The 18,058-nt window shown below is 44.5% G+C and overlaps 1 protein-coding gene and 1 pseudogene across 1 annotated transcript; one reads left to right on the top strand and one right to left on the bottom strand.

The window, feature by feature from the left end:
- LOC110182173 (poly [ADP-ribose] polymerase 1 pseudogene) overlaps positions 1-18,058 on the top strand; it is an 88,160-nt pseudogene that overhangs the window by 48,863 nt on the left and 21,239 nt on the right.
- On the bottom strand, positions 2,982-5,638 carry LOC147644662 (uncharacterized). The gene is made up of 4 exons (XM_086826009.1): positions 4,387-5,638; positions 3,863-4,330; positions 3,490-3,730; positions 2,982-3,293 (listed from the first exon to the last, which is right to left on the bottom strand). Exons 1-4 carry the CDS (start codon positions 4,488-4,490, stop codon positions 2,982-2,984), a joined length of 1,125 nt encoding a protein of 374 aa, XP_086682135.1. The 5' UTR covers positions 4,491-5,638.

Below are 18,058 nucleotides of genomic sequence, written 5' to 3'. Positions count from 1 at the left end.
CCCATGACAGGCCAGCAAGCCAAAGTTCTTGAAGAAGTATTTTTGCGACAACAACAAGCGGTGCGAGCAATCCAAGCGGGTCGAACAAGATGGAGGCAATGGACAAAATACTTCTTTTGGTGACTCTCGATGACTGATTCTTTGGTATGAACTTGAAGAACAGTGTATCCATGTGCAGATTCCAGTTCACGCCAAAAGCACTGGCTAATCCCTCTCCACACGAATTGAGTTCCTTGGCTGCGTGATTTTCCATAAATTCAGCGTGGTTTGAATGCCATTTGGTAAGCGGGAAATGTCCTCGTCGAAGAATTTCTGTGACTTGATCTTTGATAATGCGAAGTGTCGCTATGTCGTCTGAACCCGTTAGTAAGTCATCAAAATAAAAGGACTGCAGTGCTGTTGGTCACTGTATTTAGTTGATACGTGCGCATCGTGTCTTCTGGAAATGCTCTCCAAAGGATGTACTGGTATTTGCGATCTACAATGTCGAGATTTACTTGCGTGTACATCTTGGTCACATCTGCAGTGATGATGTAACGATAGAGTCTGAACTTTAGAAGCTGTAGGTACAACTCCTCCTGGAGTGTTGAGCCGACGCATAGCAAATCGTGAAGCGATGTTTGATTTAAAGTCCGACATGAGGCATCAAATACTACCCTGAGCTTGGTAGACTCACTGCTGGGTTTAAGGACGCAGTGAGACGAGAGGCGTGTTTTCTGGCAACTTCCAAGACGAAACGTCAATGGCGAGATCAGGCTGATATGAAATCTGTGGCGTAATACAAAGAACTGCGGAGAGTACGAAAATTGACGTGCGATGCTTCGAATTTGCACTGGATGTCTTTCCCTTCGTAGACGAAGCCGTTGTGCAAAATCGTCCGTAACGAAGTTCACTTGGGAGCAGGAATCAAGATGAGCTCTCCCAGGTCTTTACGTTCCAAATGCATCCTTTACGAGAACCATCGCAGTGGCAAGTAAAACCTGTGATTTCTGGCCGAAATGTAAGTGGGTTGCTGCTTCCAATGGTGGTGCGGTTGGGACCGGTTGATGCGAGCGAGACACGTTCAGTGAATGGTTGTTGTGCAATAAGGTATGATGTGCCTTGTGGCAGGTGCGTCAGCGATTTTTTGATGGGCAGTTTGAGGGTTGGTGACCACTACACAGGCAATTCAGGCAGAGACGATGTAATTTAGCGAAATCAAATCGCTCAATTGGACTGAGGTCCTTAAATTTGTCACAGCTAAGCAATTTGTGCGCGGGTGCCAGGCAGTGTACACATGGTGCGTTGGTTAGCGAAAACGACAAGCTGTGAGATCTAACTGGGGGACGAGTCGATCTTGACCGCTCGGATCCATGGGTTTGCCAAGAAGACAAGAGAAACTGGCACTGGCGTTCAAGCAGCTGGGTAGACAGGCTCCAGGATGGTAGAGTGAGATAGTCCAGGGATTCGTTCCATTTTGTTTTGGTCTGTTGGTCGCACTTATCCATGACCACGTAAATGACCATTGCCTCAGAAATTTGGGCATCAGAGCCTAACAATAAGAGGGAACTATTGAACGCCGATGCGTTGTCAATTAAGCTGCGGAGCTGTTGAGCATTTCCTGAGCCAGCAGGCTGCAGTTTAAAAATGGAAGCGATCGTTTCGACGAAGTTTAGCGCAGGCTTGTCATACCGATCCTTCAGTTTTTCCAAAGCCTTTGCATAATTTTCTCCAGTGACCGGGAAGGCTGCGACAGCTTCCAATGCACGTCCCCTTAAACAATTGCGGAGATCTGCTCACGGTTCACCAGTTGCAGGAACGACGAGATGAAGTTCTTATAGTCCGTATGATTTCCGTCAAAGCTAGGCAGTGCCAACCTTGGCAGTTGAGACGGCTTGGTGCTGAATTGACAATTTTGTGGTTATGTAACTGTCCTCCAGGTCGGCACGACCATTATCTGCGGGCTCCACGGTTTCAATTTCTGATTGCACGGAGAGGGCTTGCTTAAGGTAGGACTCCAAGATTCCCAAACCGCACTGAAGTTCAGCTGGCGATTTTCACTCTTCTCCTAGCTTGGTATCGACCATTCCCTTTATGCGTGTAATATTTCTTTTAATGTTCGAGCGCTGCCGTTTAGGTGTTTCCAACGTAGTTGTTGCCATTGCTGCGACAAGAGTGCAAGTGCCGAAAAGCTTGAGTTAAAGCACAGCAACAAGACCTAGAAAGAGCAAGGCGGTGACGAATAGTGGCGAACTGCCAATTTCGTGGCGTGACTCCAAAGGTAGCGAAGATAACTCGAAAACTGTACCAGCGCCTGCAGTTTGCGAATCAAACAAAAACAACACTTCGTTGGGCGGAATAACGGAGCGAAGGAAACTGAGCGATCGACGACGAGGTTCAAGACCGGGCTACACGCACACATACCAACGACGAGACATGCGAAGAAGAATACCGAATAGTTCCGTTGTGTGAACGTGTCGTTAACGTTAGAAATTAGCGAGTAGTTGACTTTATTTGTATATTTATTATAAACTTGCGATGGTGCACTGGTGGGGTATCAGTGTTCACTATGAATGCGATTATTACGATGTTGAGTTGTGATGAGCGGGTCAAGCCAATGATTTGCGGGTGATAAGTTGACAATTGTTTATTAGTCAATAAATTGTTAATAATTTGTTTATACAAGCCCCCACGCCAAAATTTTTAATGCACAAAACGTTTTTTTGTGCTGCATGAGATATCAGATCGGGAGGTGCATAAACTAATTTCAATTTATTAAAAAAAGGCCAAAAGACAACTGTTTCAAGCAATCTAACATCAGCAACTGACTTTTATTAACAGCAGCAGAACTAGAGAACAGAGATTTGGTAACTTCATGTTAATGAGCTTTTATTTACATAGCATATTCAAAGAGAAACGGTTCGGGAGATGTGAATTTAAAGGGTTTGATCGAACATCCCGGCAGCATGCACCAGTGCTAGTTCGAATGTGGGCCACTCGGATTAGCCCATCCTGTCCGGAAATAACGGTCTAAATGCGCCCAATCTTCCATCGCTAAGGTGGAAGGTTGTCGTCGTAGATGATAGCCATGGTATTCGCCTTGATGTTTGCCGATGGTGTTGTCCATTTGGTTCGAGCGCGTAGTTCTTGTAGATAGTCGAATGACCGCCGCCACCAAAACTCTTACTTTCTTGCGGCGTCGAACCGTTCCAGGCTGATCGCATGTGTTGACGAAACAGACCTTTCTGGAAGGGAGCGAAGAGACTTTCCAACCAAGAAGTGCCCTGGAGTAAGTGCACCAAAATCGTTGGGATCTGGAGATAGCGGAGATAACGGACGCGAGTTAAGAATCGCTTCAATTTCGGCGGTTATTGTGATGAGTTCCTCGAAGGTGAATCTTGAATTCATCAACGTTCTGTAGAGCAGACCTTTCGCGCTTTTCACCGCCACTTCCCAGAAGCCTCCAAAGTGAGCAGCTCTGGGAGGGATGAAATGTGTTTTTTCACTTACATCTATTGTTGGGGGCTCAAGTATGCATTCGAAGTCTGCATACACAGCGAAGGGCACCTCCAGCTGGTAATGGACATTCTTGAATTTGACCTCATTTTCCCCTTCTTTCGGTTCTTGACTCACAACGTTGCTGCATCTTTCGGAGTGCCGGTGAGCCCTTTCCTCACTCGTTGAAAAGGATAGGCACTTGTTGCAGAACCATCGCCTATTTCCTTTTTTTCCTAACTGTGAAGATAGGAGGCTGGAATTTAACAATTAGAAATTGAGTTAGTCAGTTATTATCATACCATATATTTATGTATTTATTTATTTTTTGTTTTATTTTTAATTAATTTTATTTATTTATTTATTTATTTTTTTTGAGTGTGCTGACCCAGAAATATTCTTGATCCACACATAATGTCCGTGAATATCGGTGGTTGGTCCATCCAGATATAGCAAATTAACGTGATGTTGCTTCTCAGTTCCATTTGTATATAGGGGTCCAAAAATACTGTCCTTATCCTCATCATACCTAAACACATTTAGACTTATGTGAGGGTTTTGTTGGATGAATACATTTATTTTATCCGTTTTCATTGCGAATGTCAACCCAGTGAAATCGATCCTGATGTTGTTTGTGTGTATGATGGTTGATTTGACATCAACATCATACACACAACACCGCTCTCCCTTTTCCTTTGGGTTTAATGCGGATACGATTGCCCTCGTATAGCAGAAAACTGTAACGAATAACGTAGAGGTGGTGGTATTCCCGACTGTTAGCCTGCACGCAAATATATCCGGCTCTGTCTCGTCAGCAAGTGTCGTGGTGTTCATATGTGCTACAGTCATTGGGGCTCTTGGGTAATCTTTAATAACTAAAAATTGCGTGCTAAATCAAGAAAATTAACTTACCGGAAAGAGGAATAAGCATAGGCGACAGACAGACAGAAGTATAGAAAGAAGAATCCTTTCAGCGAATAGCTTTCGCACCTGCAGATGTTTTTGAGGTATTTCATGCCCACCCTGCCATGGTCAATATCATCCCGTAAATATTTATAATTGACCCTTTGATTCCAAGAGCTTTCACGACGACCTCCCGATCAGCATGGAGTTAAAAGTATTACTTACTCAATCATAATAATTTGTTTATTAACATACGAAACGAAATATATTAAATTCCCTACATTCATATTCCTTTTTCTGTAATTCAGCTGTGTTCTTCCGATAATTCTAGTTTCATATTATATATTAGCATCTAAAACCAAGCTTTAAAATTTTAATTACTTAATATGTACAGTATTACTAGTAATATATTAGCTAAAAATAAAATATAGGAGAGGCAGATAGTATATGTCTAATTATTTAAATGTTTTTCGTTCAAATGATTTTTTTAAGTGCATACATGATAATTCCTTTTCATTCAATATTCAATACTTAAATCAAGCTATTTTGTATTTTTATTATTTCATGCTGCCAACGGGTATATCATACGGGTGCATAGGGATTATAGTGTGTCTAGACCAGATAAATTTTTGGGAACGCTCACCATACTTTTATTTATCCATCGATGAAAGCGCTTCCATTTGATGGCAGTGTAGCTGAAAGTAAAATATAAGCCCAAAAACAACAAACACAATATTTTCCTTATCTGAGCCCGAAGATATGCAACCTTTTTCTATGCGTGCATTTTCTCTACTTATGTTTTTGCTTTTTGTTTGTTTACAAACTCATCAACACACTGCTCCTCTATTCCACTTGATCGACATTTTCAAAAACTTCGTACTGATTTTAACTTTATCTTTTACCGTTTAAATAATAGAAGTAAGAACTCTTAATTTTTAATTGGAAAACCTACTACAACTAATATTACTTAAGTATTTTCTTAGCTATTTATATCCACTCCTTTGACTTCATATTTAGGCTTGGGACTGGGGTTCATTTGCAATTACTTGAATGATTTCATGGTGAGGAATAATCTTGACAGCGGTAAATTACATAGAGAAGCTAAAAACAATACTCCTCGACATTTTGCGAAACTAAATTAATTTAATCTTCACACCATGGTTCAGGCTATGGCCTAATTCATGTATTTTACTGGCCTATATGCACCGATATTTTAGCACAAACTGATATAAAATTAACGATTGGCACAAAAACAAAGCCAGAGTGAAAGTTTCCTGTTGATTACGGTGGCGCTTGATGAGGGTCAACACTCATTGCTTGAAAACTCCTATTTGGCTGCCGAGCTACTGTCGGCTGCCCTTCTTGGCCGCACTTGGCTGGGTGCACGTAGCTGGGGCAGTTGGCTGGGGCAGGCGGCTGACGATCGCTTGAATTATTTCTGCCCGCAGCTGCCTAGCCGGACTTCTCAGCGCCAATTCTGTTATGGGCCGAGAGACAGGTTCTAGGCCGCCCTAAAATAATTTCCGAGCCTCGTTAGGGTTACGTTCGAATATGGTTAATTTTGCCAGAACTCACCCCTGCAGAGCGCCTCTTCTGAATATTTTCCTTCTGTTTCACTGACCGTGATTGAGCTCAGAAAGCGGTCTTGAATTCACTTGGCACTTAATTGCCTTCAAAAATTTCGTGACCGGCTCTAACCTTTTTGGCGTGGTTTGGCCAAAGGTAATATAAAATAGCACAACTTCACTGTCTGCAAGCTCGAATTGAAAAGAATGCACGAGGCGAACAGGGTTAGGGTTAAGCCGAACACCGTAAGCGTTTATCCGATCCCCATTAACGTCAATGCAGACCTACGTATTATCGGTATTCGTAATATGCAGACCTGCATATTATCGGTAAACAAAAATGCATTTCTATGTTTATTGTAGTTTCGCAACCGAGTCATAGATGGCGCCTCATGTATTCAACACTCGTCCGTTACAAAACATTATTCTTCTGCACATTGATGCATGCTCTTCGGGCTTCAAGGCGTGCAGGAAGATCGAAGTATTTCGATCCCTTGAGAGGAACAGATTGAATCATGTTCAACTCCACCCCAAGTACACGTCTTAGAGTCCATCCACTGTCCTTCTCTTGGAACTCATCCATTTTCGATTTGATACTATCCGTATGAGAATCTTATAAATCAAATAAATTGGATGATATTGTAACCAACGTCATCTTACTTTGGAACGATTTAATTTCCACTTGCGTCTCATGTTCTTTTACTAACATGTGTTTCGCAAACAGCTCAAAATTTATTTTTGAAGCTGTATGGAAACTGAGGACTCTTTCAATATGAGGAAGCAACGGGCCAGGCCGTTTCATAAAAAAATTCACCAGGAATCCTTAAAGCTGCTCCCTCATTCGTAAACATATATTGAAGGATACGTTCCTTGTATACATCAATAATTTGCTTTACTTGTCCATCTAGGAGTCGGATAGCAAAATATTTGTGTTGTTCTGTGCGAACATGGTGATGCCATTGCACATTAATGGGAAGGTTCTGCTGACAGGAGTTACAGAAAATTCCTTGCATGTTGTTGTAGTTGATGCTGTTGGTGGTGATGTTGATGATGATGATGATGATGATGATGTTGATGTTGATGTTGATGTTGGTGTTGATGTTGATGTTGATGATGATGTTGATGATGAGGATGAGGATGAGGATGAGGATGAGGATGAGGATGAGGATGAGGATGAGGATGAGGATGAGGATGAGGATGAGGATGAGGATGAGGATGAGGATGAGGATGAGGATGAGGATGAGGATGAGGATGAGGATGAGGATGAGGATGAGGATGAGGATGAGGATGAGGATGAGGATGAGGATGAGGATGAGGATGAGGATGAGGATGAGGATGAGGATGAGGATGAGGATGAGGATGAGGATGAGGATGAGGATGAGGATGAGGATGAGGATGAGGATGAGGATGAGGATGAGGATGAGGATGAGGATGAGGATGAGGATGAGGATGAGGATGAGATGAGGATGAGGATGAGGATGAGGATGAGGATGAGGATGAGGATGAGGATGAGGATGAGGATGAGGATGAGGATGAGGATGAGGATGAGGATGAGGATGAGGATGAGGATGAGGATGAGGATGAGGATGAGGATGAGGATGAGGATGAGGATGAGGATGAGGATGAGGATGAGGATGAGGATGAGGATGAGGATGAGGATGAGGATGAGGATGAGGATGAGGATGAGGATGAGGATGAGGATGAGGATGAGAGGATGAGGATGAGGATGAGGATGAGGATGAGGATGAGGATGAGGATGAGGATGAGGATGAGGATGAGGATGAGGATGAGGATGAGGATGAGGATGAGGATGAGGATGAGGATGAGGATGAGGATGAGGATGAGGATGAGGATGAGGATGAGGATGAGGATGAGGATGAGGATGAGGATGAGGATGAGGATGAGGATGAGGATGAGGATGAGGATGAGGATGAGGATGAGGATGAGGATGAGGATGAGGATGAGGATGAGGATGAGGATGAGGATGAGGATGAGGATGAGGATGAGGATGAGGATGAGGATGAGGATGAGGATGAGGATGAGGATGAGGATGAGGATGAGGATGAGGATGAGGATGAGGATGAGGATGAGGATGAGGATGAGGATGAGGATGAGGATGAGGATGAGGATGAGGATGAGGATGAGGATGAGGATGAGGATGAGGATGAGGATGAGGATGAGGATGAGGATGAGGATGAGGATGAGGATGAGGATGAGGATGAGGATGAGGATGAGGATGAGGATGAGGATGAGGATGAGGATGAGGATGAGGATGAGGATGAGGATGAGGATGAGGATGAGGATGAGGATGAGGATGAGGATGAGGATGAGGATGAGGATGAGGATGAGGATGAGGATGAGGATGAGGATGAGGATGAGGATGAGGATGAGGATGAGGATGAGGATGAGGATGAGGATGAGGATGAGGATGAGGATGAGGATGAGGATGAGGATGAGGATGAGGATGAGGATGAGGATGAGGATGAGGATGAGGATGAGGATGAGGATGAGGATGAGGATGAGGATGAGGATGAGGATGAGGATGAGGATGAGGATGAGGATGAGGATGAGGATGAGGATGAGGATGAGGATGAGGATGAGGATGAGGATGAGGATGAGGATGAGGATGAGGATGAGGATGAGGATGAGGATGAGGATGAGGATGAGGATGAGGATGAGGATGAGGATGAGGATGAGGATGAGGATGAGGATGAGGATGAGGATGAGGATGAGGATGAGGATGAGGATGAGGATGAGGATGAGGATGAGGATGAGGATGAGGATGAGGATGAGGATGAGGATGAGGATGAGGATGAGGATGAGGATGAGGATGAGGATGAGGATGAGGATGAGGATGAGGATGAGGATGAGGATGAGGATGAGGATGAGGATGAGGATGAGGATGAGGATGAGGATGAGGATGAGGATGAGGATGAGGATGAGGATGAGGATGAGGATGAGGATGAGGATGAGGATGAGGATGAGGATGAGGATGAGGATGAGGATGAGGATGAGGATGAGGATGAGGATGAGGATGAGGATGAGGATGAGGATGAGGATGAGGATGAGGATGAGGATGAGGATGAGGATGAGGATGAGGATGAGGATGAGGATGAGGATGAGGATGAGGATGAGGATGAGGATGAGGATGAGGATGAGGATGAGGATGAGGATGAGGATGAGGATGAGGATGAGGATGAGGATGAGGATGAGGATGAGGATGAGGATGAGGATGAGGATGAGGATGAGGATGAGGATGAGGATGAGGATGAGGATGAGGATGAGGATGAGGATGAGGATGAGGATGAGGATGAGGATGAGGATGAGGATGAGGATGAGGATGAGGATGAGGATGAGGATGAGGATGAGGATGAGGATGAGGATGAGGATGAGGATGAGGATGAGGATGAGGATGAGGATGAGGATGAGGATGAGGATGAGGATGAGGATGAGGATGAGGATGAGGATGAGGATGAGGATGAGGATGAGGATGAGGATGAGGATGAGGATGAGGATGAGGATGAGGATGAGGATGAGGATGAGGATGAGGATGAGGATGAGGATGAGGATGAGGATGAGGATGAGGATGAGGATGAGGATGAGGATGAGGATGAGGATGAGGATGAGGATGAGGATGAGGATGAGGATGAGGATGAGGATGAGGATGAGGATGAGGATGAGGATGAGGATGAGGATGAGGATGAGGATGAGGATGAGGATGAGGATGAGGATGAGGATGAGGATGAGGATGAGGATGAGGATGAGGATGAGGATGAGGATGAGGATGAGGATGAGGATGAGGATGAGGATGAGGATGAGGATGAGGATGAGGATGAGGATGAGGATGAGGATGAGGATGAGGATGAGGATGAGGATGAGGATGAGGATGAGGATGAGGATGAGGATGAGGATGAGGATGAGGATGAGGATGAGGATGAGGATGAGGATGAGGATGAGGATGAGGATGAGGATGAGGATGAGGATGAGGATGAGGATGAGGATGAGGATGAGGATGAGGATGAGGATGAGGATGAGGATGAGGATGAGGATGAGGATGAGGATGAGGATGAGGATGAGGATGAGGATGAGGATGAGGATGAGGATGAGGATGAGGATGAGGATGAGGATGAGGATGAGGATGAGGATGAGGATGAGGATGAGGATGCGTGCATTTTCTCTACTTATGTTTTTGCTTTTTGTTTGTTTACAAACTCATCAACACACTGCTCCTCTATTCCACTTGATCGACATTATCAAAAACTTCGTACTGATTTTAACTTTATCTTTTACCGTTTAAATAATAGAAGTAAGAACTCTTAATTTTTAATTGGAAAACCTACTACAACTAATATTACTTAAGTATTTTCTTAGCTATTTATATCCACTCCTTTGACTTCATATTTAGGCTTGGGACTGGGGTTCATTTGCAATTACTTGAATGATTTCATGGTGAGGAATAATCTTGACAGCGGTAAATTACATAGAGAAGCTAAAAACAATACTCCTCGACATTTTGCGAAACTAAATTAATTTAATCTTCACACCATGGTTCAGGCTATGGCCTAATTCATGTATTTTACTGGCCTATATGCACCGATATTTTAGCACAAACTGATATAAAATTAACGATTGGCACAAAAACAAAGCCAGAGTGAAAGTTTCCTGTTGATTACGGTGGCGCTTGATGAGGGTCAACAGTCATTGCTTGAAAACTCCTATTTGGCTGCCGAGCTACTGTCGGCTGCCCTTCTTGGCCGCACTTGGCTGGGTGCACGTAGCTGGGGCAGTTGGCTGGGGCAGGCGGCTGACGATCGCTTGAATTATTTCTGCCCGCAGCTGCCTAGCCGGACTTCTCAGCGCCAATTCTGTTATGGGCCGAGAGACAGGTTCTAGGCCGCCCTAAAATAATTTCCGAGCCTCGTTAGGGTTACGTTCGAATATGGTTAATTTTGCCAGAACTCACCCCTGCAGAGCGCCTCTTCTGAATATTTTCCTTCTGTTTCACTGACCGTGATTGAGCTCAGAAAGCGGTCTTGAATTCACTTGGCACTTAATTGCCTTCAAAAATTTCGTGACCGGCTCTAACCTTTTTGGCGTGGTTTGGCCAAAGGTAATATAAAATAGCACAACTTCACTGTCTGCAAGCTCGAATTGAAAAGAATGCACGAGGCGAACAGGGTTAGGGTTAAGCCGAACACCGTAAGCGTTTATCCGATCCCCATTAACGTCAATGCAGACCTACGTATTATCGGTATTCGTAATATGCAGACCTGCATATTATCGGTAAACAAAAATGCATTTCTATGTTTATTGTAGTTTCGCAACCGAGTCATAGATGGCGCCTCATGTATTCAACACTCGTCCGTTACAAAACATTATTCTTCTGCACATTGATGCATGCTCTTCGGGCTTCAAGGCGTGCAGGAAGATCGAAGTATTCCGATCCCTTGAGAGGAACAGATTGAATCATGTTCAACTCCACCCCAAGTACACGTCTTAGAGTCCATCCACTGTCCTTCTCTTGGAACTCATCCATTTTCGATTTGATACTATCCGTATGAGAATCTTATAAATCAAATAAATTGGATGATATTGTAACCAACGTCATCTTACTTTGGAACGATTTAATTTCCACTTGCGTCTCATGTTCTTTTACTAACATGTGTTTCGCAAACAGCTCAAAATTTATTTTTGAAGCTGTATGGAAACTGAGGACTCTTTCAATATGAGGAAGCAACGGGCCAGGCCGTTTCATAAAAAAATTCACCAGGAATCCTTAAAGCTGCTCCCTCATTCGTAAACATATATTGAAGGATACGTTCCTTGTATACATCAATAATTTGCTTTACTTGTCCATCTAGGAGTCGGATAGCAAAATATTTGTGTTGTTCTGTGCGAACATGGTGATGCCATTGCACATTAATGGGAAGGTTCTGCTGACAGGAGTTACAGAAAATTCCTTGCATGTTGTTGTAGTTGATGCTGTTGGTGGTGATGTTGATGATGATGATGATGATGTTGATGTTGATGTTGATGTTGATGTTGATGTTGGTGTTGATGTTGATGTTGATGATGATGTTGATGATGAGGATGAGGATGAGGATGAGGATGAGGATGAGGATGAGGATGAGGATGAGGATGAGGATGAGGATGAGGATGAGGATGAGGATGAGGATGAGGATGAGGATGAGGATGAGGATGAGGATGAGGATGAGGATGAGGATGAGGATGAGGATGAGGATGAGGATGAGGATGAGGATGAGGATGAGGATGAGGATGAGGATGAGGATGAGGATGAGGATGAGGATGAGGATGAGGATGAGGATGAGGATGAGGATGAGGATGAGGATGAGGATGAGGATGAGGATGAGGATGAGGATGAGGATGAGGATGAGGATGAGGATGAGGATGAGGATGAGGATGAGGATGAGGATGAGGATGAGGATGAGGATGAGGATGAGGATGAGGATGAGGATGAGGATGAGGATGAGGATGAGGATGAGGATGAGGATGAGGATGAGGATGAGGATGAGGATGAGGATGAGGATGAGGATGAGGATGAGGATGAGGATGAGGATGAGGATGAGGATGAGGATGAGGATGAGGATGAGGATGAGGATGAGGATGAGGATGAGGATGAGGATGAGGATGAGGATGAGGATGAGGATGAGGATGAGGATGAGGATGAGGATGAGGATGAGGATGAGGATGAGGATGAGGATGAGGATGAGGATGAGGATGAGGATGAGGATGAGGATGAGGATGAGGATGAGGATGAGGATGAGGATGAGGATGAGGATGAGGATGAGGATGAGGATGAGGATGAGGATGAGGATGAGGATGAGGATGAGGATGAGGATGAGGATGAGGATGAGGATGAGGATGAGGATGAGGATGAGGATGAGGATGAGGATGAGGATGAGGATGAGGATGAGGATGAGGATGAGGATGAGGATGAGGATGAGGATGAGGATGAGGATGAGGATGAGGATGAGGATGAGGATGAGGATGAGGATGAGGATGAGGATGAGGATGAGGATGAGGATGAGGATGAGGATGAGGATGAGGATGAGGATGAGGATGAGGATGAGGATGAGGATGAGGATGAGGATGAGGATGAGGATGAGGATGAGGATGAGGATGAGGATGAGGATGAGGATGAGGATGAGGATGAGGATGAGGATGAGGATGAGGATGAGGATGAGGATGAGGATGAGGATGAGGATGAGGATGAGGATGAGGATGAGGATGAGGATGAGGATGAGGATGAGGATGAGGATGAGGATGAGGATGAGGATGAGGATGAGGATGAGGATGAGGATGAGGATGAGGATGAGGATGAGGATGAGGATGAGGATGAGGATGAGGATGAGGATGAGGATGAGGATGAGGATGAGGATGAGGATGAGGATGAGGATGAGGATGAGGATGAGGATGAGGATGAGGATGAGGATGAGGATGAGGATGAGGATGAGGATGAGGATGAGGATGAGGATGAGGATGAGGATGAGGATGAGGATGAGGATGAGGATGAGGATGAGGATGAGGATGAGGATGAGGATGAGGATGAGGATGAGGATGAGGATGAGGATGAGGATGAGGATGAGGATGAGGATGAGGATGAGGATGAGGATGAGGATGAGGATGAGGATGAGGATGAGGATGAGGATGAGGATGAGGATGAGGATGAGGATGAGGATGAGGATGAGGATGAGGATGAGGATGAGGATGAGGATGAGGATGAGGATGAGGATGAGGATGAGGATGAGGATGAGGATGAGGATGAGGATGAGGATGAGGATGAGGATGAGGATGAGGATGAGGATGAGGATGAGGATGAGGATGAGGATGAGGATGAGGATGAGGATGAGGATGAGGATGAGGATGAGGATGAGGATGAGGATGAGGATGAGGATGAGGATGAGGATGAGGATGAGGATGAGGATGAGGATGAGGATGAGGATGAGGATGAGGATGAGGATGAGGATGAGGATGAGGATGAGGATGAGGATGAGGATGAGGATGAGGATGAGGATGAGGATGAGGATGAGGATGAGGATGAGGATGAGGATGAGGATGAGGATGAGGATGAGGATGAGGATGAGGATGAGGATGAGGATGAGGATGAGGATGAGGATGAGGATGAGGATGAGGATGAGGATGAGGATGAGGATGAGGATGAGGATGAGGATGAGGATGAGGATGAGGATGAGGATGAGGATGAGGATGAGGATGAGGATGAGGATGAGGATGAGGATGAGGATGAGGATGAGGATGAGGATGAGGATGAGGATGAGGATGAGGATGAGGATGAGGATGAGGATGAGGATGAGGATGAGGATGAGGATGAGGATGAGGATGAGGATGAGGATGAGGATGAGGATGATGGATGAGGATGAGGATGGATGAGGATGAGGATGAGGATGAGGATGAGGATGAGGATGAGGATGAGGATGAGGATGAGGATGAGGATAGAAGGATGAGGATGAGGATAGAGGATGAGGATGAGGATGAGGATGAGGATGAGGATGAGGATGAGGATGAGGATGAGGATGAGGATGAGGATGAGGATGAGGATGAGGATGAGGATGAGGATGAGGATGAGGATGAGGATGAGGATGAGGATGAGGAGAATGAGGATGAGGATGAGGATGGATGAGGATGAGGTAGATGAGGAATGAGAGATAGGAGGATGAGGAGATGATGAGATGAGGATGAGGATGAGGATGAGGATGAGGAGATGAGGATGAGGATGAGGATGAGGATGAGGATGAGGATGAGGATGAGGATGAGGATGAGGATGAGGATGAGGATGAGGATGAGGATGAGGATGAGGATGAGGATGAGGATGAGGATGAGGATGAGGATGAGGATGAGGATGAGGATGAGGATGAGGATGAGGATGAGGATGAGGATGAGGATGAGGATGAGGATGAGGATGAGGATGAGGATGAGGATGAGGATGAGGATGAGGATGAGGATGAGGATGAGGATGAGGATGAGGATGAGGATGAGGATGAGGATGAGGATGAGGATGAGGATGAGGATGAGGATGAGGATGAGGATGAGGATGAGGATGAGGATGAGGATGAGGATGAGGATGAGGATGAGGATGAGGATGAGGATGAGGATGAGGATGAGGATGAGGATGAGGATGAGGATGAGGATGAGGATGAGGATGAGGATGAGGATGAGGATGAGGATGAGGATGAGGATGAGGATGAGGATGAGGATGAGGATGAGGATGAGGATGAGGATGAGGATGAGGATGAGGATGAGGATGAGGATGAGGATGAGGATGAGGATGAGGATGAGGATGAGGATGAGGATGAGGATGAGGATGAGGATGAGGATGAGGATGAGGATGAGGATGAGGATGAGGATGAGGATGAGGATGAGGATGAGGATGAGGATGAGGATGAGGATGAGGATGAGGATGAGGATGAGGATGAGGATGAGGATGAGGATGAGGATGAGGATGAGGATGAGGATGAGGATGAGGATGAGGATAAGGATGAGGATGAGGATGAGGATGAGGATGAGGATGAGGATGAGGATGAGGATGAGGATGAGGATGAGGATGAGGATGAGGATGAGGATGAGGATGAGGATGAGGATGAGGATGAGGATGAGGATGAGGATGAGGATGAGGATGAGGATGAGGATGAGGATGAGGATGAGGATGAGGATGAGGATGAGGATGAGGATGAGGATGAGGATGAGGATGAGGATGAGGATGAGGATGAGGATGAGGATGAGGATGAGGTTTCGGTCTTACGTAACGGATTGTTACTAACATCGGCCAGTAGGCTGGGCGTAATGGACCGTGGACCCCTAAACATTGGGACACCGCAACGGACATAACGGATAATACTGGCGGATCTGTTGCCGTTACCCCCCATTCGATTCGTTTTCCGAATCCTTTTTCGCTGTAGATCTCAGAGCCATTGGACTTTGTAATGGGGTCAGAAGCTTTGACAAGGAGGTGTGGCAAGTAATGGGTTGCTGCGGCTAACACAGTTGCTGCTGACCAGTAGCAGATTTTTGGCGCTTAAGCGACTCGTTTAAAAGCTTCATACTGTTAATCTGAGTGTCTAGCTCGGAGAACAGGTCATTCGCTTTGCGAAAATTTACCATAAGCTTGTTAAATCTGCTTCTGCTCTGGCGACAGCCCTCACAACAATAAAGAAATCCCTTTTTGCTTGAAATTGCATCAGCAATGCAATCCACAAAGCCAGCAATAGAGACTTGGCTGGCCAGCCGAAACACCTTTTCGGCAGTTCTTATTTGCACAGACATTAATTTTTGAGATTTTCAGAAAACCTTAAACCCTTGTGCACGATATAAAATCTGAAAAAACTGGAGAGCGGGAGAGTAAGAGAGAAAGCAAAAGAAACAATAGCGCCGGAGCGGGAATTTTGAACCACTTAGTTGCAGTCAACAGCAAACGACTCTCAATCGGGGACAAAATAAAGGATGAGGACAAAAGGAATGTAAGAAATACGACAACTGAATTGAATTTGGAGACCTTTTTTCTTCTTGTGAAAAACAAAACCTCCGTTTTACCGGGGCTAATGCTCAATCCGCAATACTACACTATTCATTCTATAGGGATTTTAAATAAGGGTTTGATTCTATCGCGACTGTGAGCGGCACATAACTCAAGCTTTGGCAGCCTTTTGGTCTTGAGCGGATATAGACGTAAGCTCTATAAGATCTCTTGGATGCGTCGGCAAAGGCATGTTAATGCAGCGTTATCATTGGGTCGGTATGGACAAATCTCGGAATAGAAATCTCTTCCAACTCAGACAGGGTACGTTTTAGCATATTCAATACTGTTTTCAAATGCATTGAAATTAAAATGATTCAATCTAACTTATTAAGCCAAAGTTCCTGAAATACTAAAATATTTTCTATAATTTCTATGGATCTTAATAAGTCGAGAGTGAAAAACAGTTTTGATGTTACCTATATGTTTGATTTTGTCGCTCGGAGACCCATGACAAAATGTCGATTTTAATCTTGATGACAGGTAAAAGTTTCAAAAGCTTTCTAACTCCCACGCCATCCCGCTATCTCGCTCTTACTCTGTAGCTGCAATTCTTATCTCTATATCAATATTTATAGCGCTCTTTCTCTCTCTCTCTATCCACGCACGTAAAGAGTAAAGTGGTAAGTCATATTAATGTTCTCTAATGTCGTCTGTTTTGCAAAACCTGCAGAAAGGCTACTTCTGCACGGGACCTTTGAATTGGCTGCTGACTGTGCGACAACATCTTGCACGCCAAGTGAATTGGTATTGCAGCTCGGACAGTGGACGATCTAAGTAAAAACAGTACTGTCAGGCCTGTCGCGATGTTAAAAGGGAGACGAAGTCTTTTATGCGGCAAACCAAGGGTGGTTTTCAATAAATATTATCAATTTTTCGTGAAACTCATGATATGTTCTTGGCGCTGGATAATCAATTAAATAGCTTACGCTCTTAAATGAGTCTCCCAGGTGCAAAAAAAAAAGTTATTGAGTTCCCGGAAACGTAGTTAAATCCGGAAATTTTCAGCTCCGCAGTTTTTTCAGTAGTGTTGACGGTACCATATATAAATATATTTTTTACTGCTCCTGGGACACAACATTTATTTAAAGCTGACTTGTTCGACACTTCGCTGTCTCATGACTACCTGAAAATCCTTATCATCTTACTTTCGATATGATCCTCGACATTAGACTGACTCACAGAATATATCTGACCTTCCAGCATAAAAAGTCTTCTGAATCTGACGGATAAATCAGTTTATTTCAGAATTTAGTTGGTCCATATTTTTGTTAATGCCGTGAATGAATAAAATCTCCGGTTCTCAATATGACCTTTCCTCTTCAGCTCTTGTTAACATTAAACGTAAGCCTAAAATTCCTAGCTTTAATTTCAAAATACTACCGCAAATAATGATTAGGCAATAGCCGATCTCTTTTCGCAGTTTTTTCAAGCAACGATTTCAAACTCTTTGGGTTAAAATCTCACTAATTCCTACGTCATTCGAACTTAATTTTTAATCCTAGCTCAAAACAAAAGCTCTCTTCTTTGAGATCTTCATCGTGTCATGATATGCTCTTCTGAAATT

This window comes from Drosophila serrata, unplaced genomic scaffold (assembly GCF_035046125.1).
Source record: "Drosophila serrata isolate PLE 108 unplaced genomic scaffold, ASM3504612v1 contig_123, whole genome shotgun sequence".
Classification (NCBI taxonomy): domain Eukaryota; kingdom Metazoa; phylum Arthropoda; class Insecta; order Diptera; family Drosophilidae; genus Drosophila; species Drosophila serrata.
The sequence above is the reverse complement of the archived record's forward strand: the minus strand, read 5'-3'. Positions and strand labels throughout refer to the sequence as shown.

Coding starts and splice junctions, on each gene's coding strand:
- LOC147644662 (XM_086826009.1), bottom strand. CDS start 4,490: ATGAAATACCTCAAAAACATCTGCAGGTGCGAAAGCTATTCGCTGAAA. Junction 4,331..4,386: donor TATGCTTATTCCTCTTTCCG/GTAAGTTAATTT, acceptor AGATTACCCAAG/AGCCCCAATGACTGTAGCAC. Junction 3,294..3,489: donor TTGAGCCCCCAACAATAGAT/GTAAGTGAAAAA, acceptor CGCTATCTCCAG/ATCCCAACGATTTTGGTGCA.